Source organism: Triticum aestivum, chromosome 2A (genome assembly GCF_018294505.1).
Source record: "Triticum aestivum cultivar Chinese Spring chromosome 2A, IWGSC CS RefSeq v2.1, whole genome shotgun sequence".
NCBI classification, from domain to species: domain Eukaryota; kingdom Viridiplantae; phylum Streptophyta; class Magnoliopsida; order Poales; family Poaceae; genus Triticum; species Triticum aestivum.
Window position 1 is genome coordinate 135,294,122 of NC_057797.1, and position 13,644 is coordinate 135,307,765.

General features: G+C 48.9%; 1 protein-coding gene across 1 annotated transcript; it reads left to right on the top strand.

Annotated features, from left to right (window-relative positions):
• Nucleotides 1–168: 168 nt before the first annotated feature.
• On the top strand, nucleotides 169–3,367 carry LOC123187990 (pectinesterase QRT1). Its single transcript, XM_044600015.1, has 5 exons — nucleotides 169–1,046; nucleotides 1,460–1,649; nucleotides 1,755–1,961; nucleotides 2,628–2,863; nucleotides 2,979–3,367. The coding sequence occupies exons 1-5, from the start codon at nucleotides 733–735 to the stop codon at nucleotides 3,124–3,126; spliced, it is 1,095 nt and encodes a 364-aa protein (XP_044455950.1). The 5' UTR covers nucleotides 169–732; the 3' UTR covers nucleotides 3,127–3,367.
• The last annotated feature ends 10,277 nt before the right edge of the window (nucleotides 3,368–13,644 follow it).

The following is a 13,644-nucleotide window of genomic DNA, read 5'->3' on the forward strand; positions in this document are numbered from 1 at the left end:
GACACCAGTTTTCTCTGAACGTGCAACGTGTGTCGCCGTTTCGATCGTCACCCCTAGCTAGCCTGCTAGCCAGTACGTATCGACTTTTGTAGTGTGTGGCGCGAGCTAACGGGGTATTCGTGCGGTGTACGAAAACACCACACACCTCACGCGCGCTTTAGGCGTCGGTTACCCGAGATTTCCCATACGGAACCACTCTCGTTTCCGTGAAGAGAAACCAGCGTGCACACAAACAGTGTCACGTCAGCTCCTGTTTCTTTTTTTTTCTTTTTTTGGGGGGTAGCTCCTGTTTCTTCCCTGGTCGACGATCGATTTCTTCTCGCTCCGGCGCACCGGAGTGGACACGATTTGTGCGTCGGAGAGGGGAGCTGGCACCGGCCGGCCGGGCGCTCCCCATATTTAATGGCGTCACCACTTCCTCGCGCCTCCAACGTCTTCTTGCATTCCGTTCCAACCCAACCCAACCCATTCCCTCCTCCTCCATATCATCATCGCGTGCACCATCACTCCGATCATGTCATCTGGTGCCAGTAACGCCTAGACGCGGCCCCCCTCCGACCGACCGACCGATCGATCGAGCTCCTCTATATATCCTCTGCCAAGCTGATCAGCTCCCTAGTCCGGCCGTCTCCCTCCCAAGCCACGTGCTAGCTCGCGTGCGCGATCACCATCCAGTTCACCGATCCCAGCGTGACGATCTGACCTACACACTCGTTGTAGAGCTAGGAGTCCATGGCCGCCGCCGCGGCGGGCAAGCGGCCCTGCTGCGCCGTGGTGCTGGGCTTGTTGCTGGCGGCCGTGACGGCCGCCGGCGCCGAGTTCATCACGTGGGAGGACCTGACCATGCCGGCCGTGGCGGGGCTCATCCGCGCCGCGCCGGTGGACGTCAAGTCGGCGGCAGCGCGCCGCGGGGGCGTGGGCGTGAGCACGATCGTGGTGTCGCAGGACGGGACGGGGCACTCGCGGACCGTGCAGGGCGCCGTCGACATGGTGCCCGCCGGGAACACGCGGCGGGTCAAGATCCTCGTCAGGCCCGGGGTGTACAGGTGAGGCGATCGCGATCCGCCCGTCCAGTCCACCACCGCTGCCCCTCAATCGATCTCGACTTCGCAGTAACTGCCTCCAAGAGTTAATGGGGCCATTAAGTTACAGTGTGTTCCTCCCTTCCTAGCTTCTCAACAGCCATTTCTAGTCATCTAGAGCTGGCTATGTGTGCGTTGCCTGCCGGTAGCAGCTACCGAAGCTAGTAATTTCCCATTTCTATCTTAGTGCCTGCAGGCTACACAATGCAGGCTCTACTAAATCTGTAGAGTGTGCTGCTTCTAATTAGGCAATATATCGTACTAGTATATTTTTATTATGCACGGATGAATACAGAATGGGTCCTTTTTGTTGAACAATTCTTTTGTGTAAGGACTGAACTAACAAGCTAGGCATGGGATGTGGTGGATGGATGCAGGGAGAAGGTGACGGTGCCGATCACGAAGCCGTTCGTGTCGCTGATCGGCATGGGGACCGGGCGCACGGTGATCACATGGAACGCGCGGGCGTCGGACATCGACGCGACGGGGCACCAGGTCGGCACCTTCTACTCCGCCTCCTTCGCCGTCGAGGCCGACTACTTCTGCGCAAGCCACATCACCTTCGAGGTGCACGTCCGGCTCTACCTCTCCGCCCATGACCATCGCCGGCGATCAGCCGCCTCTTGCTTCGAAATGTGACATGTGTATATGCGTCGTACGTGGTCGGTGCAGAACTCGGCGCCGGCCGCGCCGCCGGGAGCGGTGGGGATGCAGGCGGTGGCGCTGCGGCTGTCCGGCGACAAGACCATGCTGTACAGGTGCAGGATACTGGGGACCCAGGACACGCTCTTCGACAACATCGGGAGGCACTACTTGTACAACTGCGACATCCAGGGCTCCATCGATTTCATTTTCGGGAACGCCAGGTCCCTGTACCAGGTACTGAAAGATTGTCCAAGATTTGATATTGCTCTCAATACGTTCTTGTGTATCAACCATGCACATTTTCTCTACGATATTTGCCATGTTGCTAGGTAAAAATTAGTTGTGCACGCTGCTTTTATAATACCACTGTAGAATATTTTGCTCCCATAGGCTACTATTTTGATGCTGAATTTGCCGCCTTGCCATCTGCATGTCCTCCCTTCCATGGACCAGAATAATAATTCTTGGCCGTTGCACTGTGGGTTGCTATCACAAATTTCACAATTCAGGCATGCACCAATCCCTGACATTCCATTCCATTTCTTACAGCAAGCACTTGTTTGACACTTGGTTTCCTCACTTTTGACGTGTCTGACGTGTAGGCTCTCTAGCATGTATTGTGGCGCACAGCTTGATTAGCACTTAGATAGCTAGATTAGTGGAAATCCGGTAGCTAGGCACAAGCAATGCCCACAATGCTCTTGCACAAACCTATGCTAGAACCTTTTGTGGTCACATTCTCTTTGCAATCTCGGCATGCACGACTGTCTCACTGGCCCGAAAAATATATCGGAAGTCAAAGTGTCAACGAACGCGACGTCACACGGCATGCATGCTGCTACAGTACGTTTTTTCTTTGACACGATGAACGGGAACTGACGACTTTGCATGAACTCGCAGGGCTGCGCGCTGCACGCGGTGGCGACGAGCTACGGCGCGATCGCGGCGTCGCAGCGGAGCTCAGCGTCGGACGAGTCGGGGTTCTCGTTCGTGGGGTGCCGGCTGACCGGCTCCGGCATGCTGTACCTGGGCAGGGCGTGGGGCAGGTACGCCCGGGTGGTGTACGCCTTCTGCGACCTCGGCGGCATCGTCGTGCCCCAGGGCTGGAGCGACTGGGGCGACCGCGCCAGGACCAAGTACGTGCTGCTCCCCTCGCCTCAACCTCGACCTCAACCACCTGATCATGGAGGAAATCCGTGGGAGAGTGACGCGTGTGGCTGAGCTTTTTCTTGTTGTTTCATGGGCGTGCAGGACGGTGATGTTCGGGGAGTACAAGTGCAAGGGGCCCGGGGCGAGCTCGCGGCAGCGGGTGCCGTGGGCGCGGGCGCTCACCTACGAGGAGGTGCGCCCCTTCCTCGGCCGGGACTACATCAATGGCGAGCAGTGGCTCCGGTTGTAGTAGACAGACGGTGTAAATAAAGAGAGAAAAACATGTGGAGAGGATTGCACGACGTCGTCCTCCAGTTCATTCAGATTGCTTTCTCTCCACTGCAGATAATGTACTACTTACTAGTGGTGGTAGTAGCAGCTCCTAGCCTACATGTGGTAGCACCGGCGTGTAACGGGCCTGACACGTCCATATGTAGCAACATGAGGTTTGTTGGCCCTGTGAAAAGGAATTATTTTTTCCGTTTGTCGTACCAAGGTTTCTTTGATCCTAAAACCTAAAAAGTGCTCGCTGGCTCGTTTGTCTTACAGAGCACACGCGCTCGCGCGCCGTCCGATGATATCTCGCGGCCGCGCGCTTCCTAGGCGAAACCGTCGTTTATTGATGCGTGCGTCAGGTGTCTCCTGGTCGTGGCGTCGCGGTCGAAACCCGTTGGATGCTTAGGCGGTCGTGGGTCCCTGCAGTTCTTCTTCCCTCCCCACTTTCGTTTCCTCCCCATTTCAAAACCGCTCCCGAGCGCAGGGGGGCGCATCCCATTTCCTCTTCCAATCCCCCGAATTCAGAGCAGCCGACGGCGTCGCGGCAATTCGACGGCCGTCTTCCGCCGGAGTGAGCAAGGGATAGCGTGTGTGGCGTGAAGGGAGGGGTTAAGCGGGCAGGTGCGCGTCGGTGCGGCGACCGGGGCCATACGACTACACCCGCAGCACACAGCAGTCGGGGGCGGAAGGCGCTGCAGCGCCGGAGACGCGGCCGAGGAGGAACGACGCACGCGCCTTCGCCGTGCTTTTCGCGCGAAGGAGCAGAATCGTCTTGTTGTTGGGCGGAGGGCAGAATCCCAGGTCAGTTCATCTCGATCCCATTTGTGTAGGCTTGTCAGATCCACTGAGTACCTTTGCCCTTGTAAGAGATTATGCGTAGGTTAACTGATTTGGAAAGGATTAAGCACTCGCTAGGTTTGGTTTGGGTACTGGTGAGATTGGATTCGAGGGGCATTCAAGGCTTGGTGATGCTCAGTAGGATGTCGTGGCGTGTGGAGGGAGAGGGAGGGAGATGTTCTCGTGCATACGTTGTTGATCTGCTAACTTGCCCAACAACTGCTCATATAGTTGCCTAGCACCTTTTTTACATGCAGCAAATGTCCCTATTTGTGTTTGAACAAGGCAATGGGACAATGCTCGATGTTGTAGGCTCCTGTTGTTGAAATGTGTGTGTATGAGGTTGTGTGCTGGGGTTCAACGCTCATGTTTGTTTTTACAGATATGTCATTTGCTTAAGTTTTGTGATTCAGTTGTCAGGCTTTTGCTGGAGTTTTATGAGTCAGTTTGTAAGTGCATCTAGTGCCACCCCTAGTTGGTTTTGGAGTATTGACGACAAACCTAGTTGAGAGACTAATGTGTTTGTGAGAATTGCAGGATAACACAGGTAGAAGTCCCTCATTGTTTCGGTTTTACTACCAGAGATGACCCCTAAAAATGTATGAAGACATTGAAGTCAAAGGTGGTATATGAAGATATTCACATTGAAGACTATGACAAGAGAAGACACGATATGAAGCCTATGGAGCTCGAACACTTAGATCTTACGTAGTTCTTTTTCCGATGTGTTGAGTCATAGGAACCACCGTACTGTTAAGTGGGGTCCAGGAGAACCAGTCAGAATGACTGAAGTGATGTCTAAAAACAAAACCTATGTCTTCGAGTGAAGATAATGAGAGCAAATCTTGTCCAGAGCCGGACAAGTCAGCTTTGCTTGTAGCCCAAGTAAAGTTGCCATGTGAGTTTGAAATCTGACCGTTGGGACACGTGTCAGTTCCTTAGTGACCCAGAGTCATTTCCGACAAATCAGGTCAGGTTGCCAAGTGGCTATAAATAGCCCACCCCCTACAACCATCAATGGTTGGCTGCTCAGATTGAGAGTACGGCTTTTGTCGTTTGAGAGCAACCCACCTCGAAGCCTTTGAGAGAGAATTCCTTGCGAGGATAAAGCCCTAACCACCCAGAGCCAGAGAGAATTGGGCATCACTTAAGTCTTCTTGTCTGTGTGATCTGAAGACTTATTACACTTGAGGACTGTGTTTCCTCCAGACGGTTAGGCGTCACGTTCTGAGCATCCAAGAGACATTGTGGATTGCCAGTGAACGAAGTCTGTGAAGGTTTGGGAGTCTACCTTGAAGACTTACCAGAGTGATTGGGCGAGGACTATGTGACCTTAGCTCAAGGAGAATACGGTGAGGACTTGGTGTCCTGAGCTGCGTGTTCAGGACTGGGTGTCCGGGACTGTGTGTCCTAAGGTTTAAATACCTAGCCGCTTCAACCAGACGTACAATTGTCACAGCAACTGGAACTGGTCCAACACATCATTGTCTTCAACGAGTCACTGGTTTCATCTTCACTTCCTTTTACTTACTGATTACTCATTGTGAAGTCATTGCATGTTTGTTCTATCTTTTGTCTTCACAACGTGAGTGTATAATCTGTTTGGCTTCATAATATCTTCCTACCTGATCCTTATTACACTGCAGCCATTTGTCACTGTGCTTTCACTCTGTTGATACTTGACCATGGCTTGTCTAGTGTAGTCTACCTTCCGCTGCATAGTAATAGGCATATCTCTGCTGTTTGTTTTCATAACTTCACGTTTTGAAGACTTTCATAAAAATCGTCTATTCACCCCCCTCTAGTCGATATAACGCACTTTCAATTGGTATCAGAGCAAGGTGCTCCCTTGTTCTGTGTGATTCGGTTTAACCACCTGGAGTTTTAGCTATGTCGACTGCAGGGATAATTAAAGTCTCCGCTTCGTGCCCCGTCTTCGATGGAACTGAATATCCCTACTGGAAGAATAAGATGCGTATGCATCTTGAAGCCATTGACGTCGACCTATGGTATGTCGTCGAGAATGGCGTTCCCAAGGCTGGAGAAGGTGTCACTGCTGCTGATGTCAAGAAATTCGTTCAACTGGACTCTACTGCCAAGAATATCATCTGTGGTCATCTGACCAAAGGACAGTATGGCCGTGTGAGTGCTTTGAAGACATCCAAGCTGGTCTGGGACTGGCTCTCCAAGGTCAATGAAGGCATCTCAACCCAGAGAGATCAAAGAATCAGTGTCCTTCGCAACCTCTTCAACCGCTTCAAGCGAAATGACAATGAGAATGTCCAGCACACATTTGACCGACTCACTGACATCACAAATGAGCTTCAAGCCCTCGGCGCCACTGAGATTACCAAACACGAAGTCGTCAAGACGCTGCTGAGATCACTTGATAGTTCGTTTGACATCCTGGCCCTGATGATTCAAGAATGTCCTGATTTCAAGACACTCGATCCGTCTGACATACTTGAGAGGCTCAACACACATGAGTTTCAGCTTTCGGAGAAAAGAGAGATCTACGGTCCAAACTATGGGCGAACTCGTGCCTTGAAGGCAAAAGCTGTCTCCTCATCTGAAGAAGAATCTGACAGCAGTTCTGATGACCCTGAAGACATTGGAAGGGAACTTGCTATGCTTGTCAAGAAGTTCCAAAAATTCACCAAGAAGAAAGGCTTCAGAAAGTCTTCCCGATCAAGTTCAAGGAATGATGAAGCTCCTGCTCATGACTACAAGAAGAAAACATGTCACAAGTGCAAGAAACTTGCCACTTCATCTCTGAGTGTCCACAGTGGGACAATGAGAACAAAAAGAAGAAGAAGAGCAAGGAATATGACTCTGACGACAAGAAGAAGAAGAAGAAATACTCAAAGTCTTCTTCCAAGTCTTCCTCAAAGTCTTCATCACACAAGAAGAGCTCATCTGGCAAGGCACGTGCGTTTGTTGGCAAGGAAATGGATTCAGAGGAGGAGTCTGCTTCTGAGGAGGCGGAGGTGGAGTCTGAAGAGGAATCCGACTCAGGCGTCGCAAGTCTGGCTACAGCATACGTTGCCAAGTCCATCTTCAACACTGAAGACAATGACTTCATCACCGACACCGATGCAAATGACAAGGACTGCTCCGCTTCTACCTACTGCTTCATGGCACGCGGTGCCAAGGTAAACACACGCACTACTCACTATCAAACATCTAGTGACGATGACTCTGATTGTGGTTCAAAACCTAGCTACAAAACACTTGCTAAAATTGCAACTGAACAACAGAAAGCTATGGAACATATTCAAAAACTGTTAGACAGAAGCGATGATCTGTTAGGTGCTGAAATGACTCGATCTGAATCCTTAATTGAAGACATAAAAAATCTTCACGTTAAGTATCAGGAACTTGAAAGTCGTCATGAAACTCTCTCAACAACTCATGAAAAGCTTTCCTATGATTATCTTCAAAGGAAGCAAGATCTTGAGAAATTGAGAGCGGTTCATGAAGATCTTCAAATGGAAAACGAGTCACTTCGCGCCAAACAGATCAGTCCCGCTCAGGAAGGATTTGAACCACCATGTCTTAAATGCATTGAGCGTGATAATGCTACTTCTGTTGCTGAATGTTCTACTGCTACTGCTGTTGCAATATCTTCAACTGTTGATGCGGTAACTAACCCCTCTGTTGAGGATACCACCGCTATTGCTGATGAGAATGCTAGGTTGAAGACATTGCTTGAAACAGGGATGTACAAAAGTCTTCAAGGGCATCAGACACTATGTGATGTCCTCAAAAAGCAGATTCTGAACCGAAACCCTAGGAAAGAGGGTGTTGGGTTCGTAAGGAAAATGAATGCAGATGGCTCTTACTGGAAACCTGAGCAGTACCCCAAAACCATGTGGGTTGCTGCAAAGGAACCTTCAGCAGATCCATCCAATCTAACTGGCTTCACTTGTGCTAACCCCATTATCATTGATGAATCCTTTGATGCAAACTATATACTGTTTAAGAATCAGAATGGTGAAGTGTTTGCCAGGTACATTGGTACTAACTGCAGGAATGGACCGCCTATGAAGAAGATCTGGGTTCCGAAAAAGTGTCTGGAAAATCTTCCTGTGAATGTCTTCATGACACCTCACTTGAAGAAGACAAACCTCAGACCAAAGGCTTCATACGGTCCAAAGGCTTCATACAAACAGAGGACTCACCTGAGTCGCACTAACGCAAATGTTTTGCAGGGAAACCATACTCAGGCATATGAATATGAGAGCGGTTCATCAAACCGCCATGTTCATAAGACCAAGAACTATTCTGCTTATTCTTATGAGTACTATTGTCCACCTGCAAGATTGTTTGCTAAGGCTTCAAAGCCAAAATTCTCAGATGCTGCACTTAGACTTATTGCTTCTAAGCCACCCTTGAAGATGTGGGTGGTTAAGAAGGCTTAACTCTCTTTTGCAGGGAAAGGTCTCCAGCAGAAAACCAAAATCGTCTGACGCTATTGCTGGGGACCTTAAACATCTTGTAGGGCGCAAGATCAAATGCCCAAATGGTCTTACTATGTACTTCGTACCTGAATCGCTTGCTACTCTCCCTATTAGTCCTAACCTGGATCTAAGCTTTCATAACCCACTGGTTCGTCAAATGTTTTTGCTTCACAATGCTCTTGGTGAAGCCTATCCCCCTAACTGCACTGTAGGGTACGACACCAGCGTCTTCAGAATGGATTATTGACAGTGGGTGTACAAATCACATGACTGGCAAAAGAAGTCTTCTTATGGACTCAACCTTACGTCCATCCGACAAGAGCCACATCACATTTGCTGACACTGGTAAAAGTAAGGTATTGGGTCTAGGTAGAGTTGCAATCTCAAGGGATCAACACATGGATAAAGTCATGCTTGTTGAATCCCTTGGCTTCAACTTAATGTCTGTCTCAATGCTTTGCGATTTGAACATGATCGTAATGTTTGGAAAATATCGTTGCCTTGTACTAATGGAATCTGACAAGTCTCTAGTGTTTGAAGGGTATCGAAAAGATGATTTGTACGTGGTAGATTTCTCAGCAGGGCCACAGCTTGCAGTATGTCTTCTAGCAAAGGCTTCAGAATGCTGGCTCTGGCATCGGAGGCTTGGACATGCTGGCATGAGGAACCTCCACACCCTTGCGAAGAAGAAGCATGTCATAGGCATCGAGGGCGTCAAGTTCAAGAAAGACCACTTATGCGGTGCCTGTGAAGCAGGGAAGATGACGAGGGCCAAACATCCCTCGAAGACAATCATGACTACTACTCAACCCTTCGAACTGCTTCACATGGATCTTTTCGGTCCCACTCATTACTCAACTCTAACTACTACTGCTTGCCTCTATGGCTTCGTTATTGTTGATGATTATTCTAGATATACTTGGGTGCACATAATCCTTTACAAGACTGAAGTGCAGGATGTCTTCAGACGCTTCGCCAATCGAGCTATGAACAATTTTGGCGCCAAGATAAAGCACATCAGAAGTGACAATGGCACTGAATTCAAGAACACTGGCCTTGATACATATCTTGATACCTTGGGCATCACACATGAATTCTCAGCCCCGTACACGCCACAGCAGAATGGCGTCGTCGAACGCAAGAACAGAACACTAATTGAGATGGCCAGAACGATGCTAGATGAATACAAGACCCCAAGAAAATTCTGGCCCAAAGCCATTGATACTGCATGCCATACAATCAATCGTGTTTATCTTCACAAGCTACTGAACAAGACATCTTATGAGCTCCTTACTGGCAAAAAGCCAAATGTCAGTTACTTCAGAGTATTTGGCGCAAGGTGCTGGATCAAGGACCCACATCACACCTCAAAATTTGCACCAAAAGCACATGAGGGTTTTATGCTTGGATATGGAAAGGATTCGCACTCCTACAGAGTCTTCAATCTCTTTCATTACAAAGTAGTTGAAACAGTGGATGTGCGGTTCGATGAGACCAACGGATCACAAAGAGAGCAGCTGCCAAGTGTGCTAGATGAAGTTCCATCCAGTGAATCAATCAAGCTAATGGGAACTGGAGAAATTATACCTTCTGAAGCTCATCCTGAAGAAGAACTTATCATTTCAGCACCTGATCAACATGAAGACAATGCTCAGCCTGAAGACATTCCTTCCAACAACGACAATGAACAGCAAGAGCAAAGTCTTCGCCCTGTACATCCTCGCGTTGCCAATGAAGTGCAGATTGAAAGAATAATTGATAGCATCAATGCACCTGGTCCACTCACTCGTTCAAGGGCAACTCAGCTAGCAAATTTCTGTGGGCACTTCGCATTCGTCTCAATATCAGAACCCAAGAAAGTTGAAGAAGCCTTCATGGAACCTGAATGGATTCAAGCTATGCAAGAAGAGCTTCAACAGTTTGAGCTGAATAATGTATGGGAACTGGTTAAGCGTCCTGATCCACGGAAGCACAATATAATAGGCACCAAATGGATATACCGCAACAAGCAAGATGAGCATGGTCAAGTTGTCAGAAACAAAGCTCGTCTCGTTGCTCAAGGATATACTCAAGTGGAAGGCATTGACTTCGATGAAACATTTGCTCCTGTGGCTAGACTTGAAGCCATACGCATACTGCTGGCCTATGCAAATCATCATAACATACTTCTATATCAAATGGATGTGAAGAGTGCCTTTCTCAATGGCAAGATTGAAGAGGAAGTGTATGTTGCACAACCGCCTGGCTTTGAAAATCCAAAACATCCTGACATGGTATACAAGCTCAACAAGGCACTGTATGGCCTCAAACAAGCCCCTAGGGCCTGGTATGACACACTCAAATACTTCCTGAAGAGCAAAGGCTTCATACCTGGTTCCCTAGATCCCACTCTTTTCACGAAGACATATGATGGTGAACTGTTTGTGTGCCAAATATATGTGGATGACATTATCTTCGGCTGCACCAATCAGAAGTACAGTGAAGAGTTTGGATACATGATGCAAGAGCAATATCAGATGTCCATGATGGGGGAGCTGAAGTTCTTTCTTGGTCTTCAAATACGACAACAACGCAATGGCATCTTCATATCTCAAGAGAAGTATCTCAAAGATTGCCTGAAGAAGTTTGGTATGCAAGACTGCAAAAGCTTCACAACACCAATGCCAGCCAACCATCATCTGGGTCCTGACGACAATGGTAAAGAGTTCGATCAAAAGGTATACCGCTCCATGATTGGTTCTTTACTTTATCTATGTGCATCTAGGCCAGATATTATGCTTAGTGTTTGCATGTGTGCTCGATTTCAAGCGGCACCAAAGGAGTCGCATCACTTAGCTGTGAAGCGAATTCTTCGATATTTGGCTCACACCCCAACTCTAGGATTATGGTATCCAAAGGGCTCAGAATTTGATTTGGTTGGATTCTCGGATGCTGATTATGCTGGTGACAAAGTTGATCGCAAGTCTACATCAGGCACTTGTCACTTTCTGGGACGATCACTTGTATGTTGGTCTTCAAAGAAGCAGAACTGTGTATCTCTCTCCACTGCTGAATCTGAATACATTGCTGCTAGATCTTGCAGATGACGCTCTTGAGCAACTCATCAAGAGCAAAGAAGAAGTAGAAATCTTTAATAATCTGCCTCTCTTTGATGTCGCCATCATCCACAGCTTCATTGACGAGTGGTTTGACACGCCAAACATCAGCTTTGAAGATCTGCAGCTACCCATTGGCCTCAGTGTCGCCTTCCAAGGCGCCATTGCTTCAAAACTTGCAATTGCCCAGCGCATTGTTGAACTGAAGCAGAAGATTGACTATGAAAAGGCTCAGTTCAAGAAGCACATGGCCAAGCTCAGCGTGCAGGAAGTGAAGAACTTCAAGACAATGATGCATGAGCTAAAGGAAAACTTTCTAAAGAAGCGTGCAGAAGCTCAGGGTTCACGTGAGCGGATGAAGACTCTGGCTGACAGATGTGTGCAAGCCTACAATGAGGCTGAGAAGCGCAAGGCACTTGGGCGTCCTGGCATCAAACCCAAGATGGCCGCAAAGAAAAAGAAGAAGACTGTTCCAGCCGAACCAGAGGCACAAAGGCAGGAAGCAGTTCCGCTTGTCTTCCCAACTGTAACGACTGGCTCAAAGCCAAAGAGCAGGTCAACAGCTTCAGAGCTCAAGAAGACAAGAACTGCAGAGGCTGAAGCCAGGAAGAGGAAACACTCTGAAGCCTCTCCTTCTGCCCCCACTCAGAAAAAGCGAAAGATCAAGAAAGCTCGGGCTGCTCCCACAGAGCCCTTGATAGTTGAACCCATTTCTATGGTTCACCCTGACGCAGAATGTCAACTGACGGTTCATGAGCCTGCTTCCACAGAGGCTCCTGAAGCTGAAGACATTCCAGCAGCCGACCCCATTGCTGCTAAAGACATTGGTCATCATGACAATGTAGAAGATGATGCAGCCCTTCCTCAGTTAGAACACAGCAAACTCATCAGCGTGGTCGTCCACTGACGCCAATTGCACAGGATGCTTCATGGGCGGATCGCCCTCAAGAGGAAGAAGACTATGAGGCCCAGCCAACTCCAACTCCACAGGCGTCGTCTGCGTTCCGCAGGCTTCGCAAAGGTCCAAGGCCTCAAGTCTCTGCTGAAGACATTCCGGCTGCATCAGCCGCAGATGAAGTACCACAAGATCCCACTCCCCTGCTCCACCAAGAAGCAGTTCTCCAGGAGAACGTGCTTGTGTCCGACCCTCCAGCTCGTAAAGTGGAGGAAGCAAATCGTGAGGCTGCCACACCTAACATTGAAGCTAATGTGGAGCCCTCCCCACCAAAAGCTTCAGAAGACAGCGAAGCTACTGATCCTGACACTTCTGATCCTGAGTCTGCTGCCGGTCCACAATTCAACTACCATGTTCAGCACAGGCCTTAGGTTCAGAAGCCAATCCCAAGACTGCCAAGGTTCCCAGGTTCTGCATCAGCACCTGGTTCCTTCAACATCAATAGCTTCAGGGCAGATAACACTTTCTTTAATAGCTCCAAGAACCCCTATTCAAGGGAAAGGATTTCATCAAATAGGTTCTGGAGCTATCCTCAGCGCAGCTACTACTCTTGCATACTGTACAATCAAGGTCGCATTTTCCCGCACAAGCGCCTTGATGTTGAAGCTATTGCTGGTCTGCCCTGTCTAGAGGAAGCGTTGGATTGCTTCAAACAAGTGGGTCTGCTGCAGTTTGTCACTGATGAAGAGCATTGGAATGAAGAGCTCCTGCTACAATTCTATGCCACACTACACATCAAAGGATACAACAGAGATCCGAAGACTTGGGTCTTGGAGTGGATGACCGACAACGTTCATCACGAAGCCAATGCATTTGATATCATTGAGCTCACTGGCCTGCCCACTCCAGGCGAATTCTTCGAGCAAGGCTGTCGGCTACACACTGAAGCTATTGAGAGCATATTTCAGAGGCCTGAACCGAATATGAGTCAGATGCTCTCCATGATGAAGCCATTGCCCCACGATGCTCCTTATCCCACAGAGTTCTTCATTGAAGACCTTGAGTACCTACCCAGGACCATCTATCACATCATCCGGTGGACTCTCTGGCCCATTAAAGGACACTCTCCAAATGCCAAGATCGAGGGTGCAATGAAGACTCTGATATTCTGTATCCTTCATGGCAAATGCTACAATGCACAGGAT

What these genes read in the sequence shown, in the direction of transcription:
- LOC123187990 (XM_044600015.1), top strand. Translation starts at nt 733, where the DNA reads ATGGCCGCCGCCGCGGCGGGCAAGCGGCCCTGCTGCGCCGTGGTGCTG. An exon ending in GTCAGGCCCGGGGTGTACAG is followed by an intron (nt 1,047 to 1,459) that starts GTGAGGCGATCG and finishes GGATGGATGCAG; the next exon opens with GGAGAAGGTGACGGTGCCGA. An exon ending in GGCGACCGCGCCAGGACCAA is followed by an intron (nt 2,864 to 2,978) that starts GTACGTGCTGCT and finishes ATGGGCGTGCAG; the next exon opens with GACGGTGATGTTCGGGGAGT.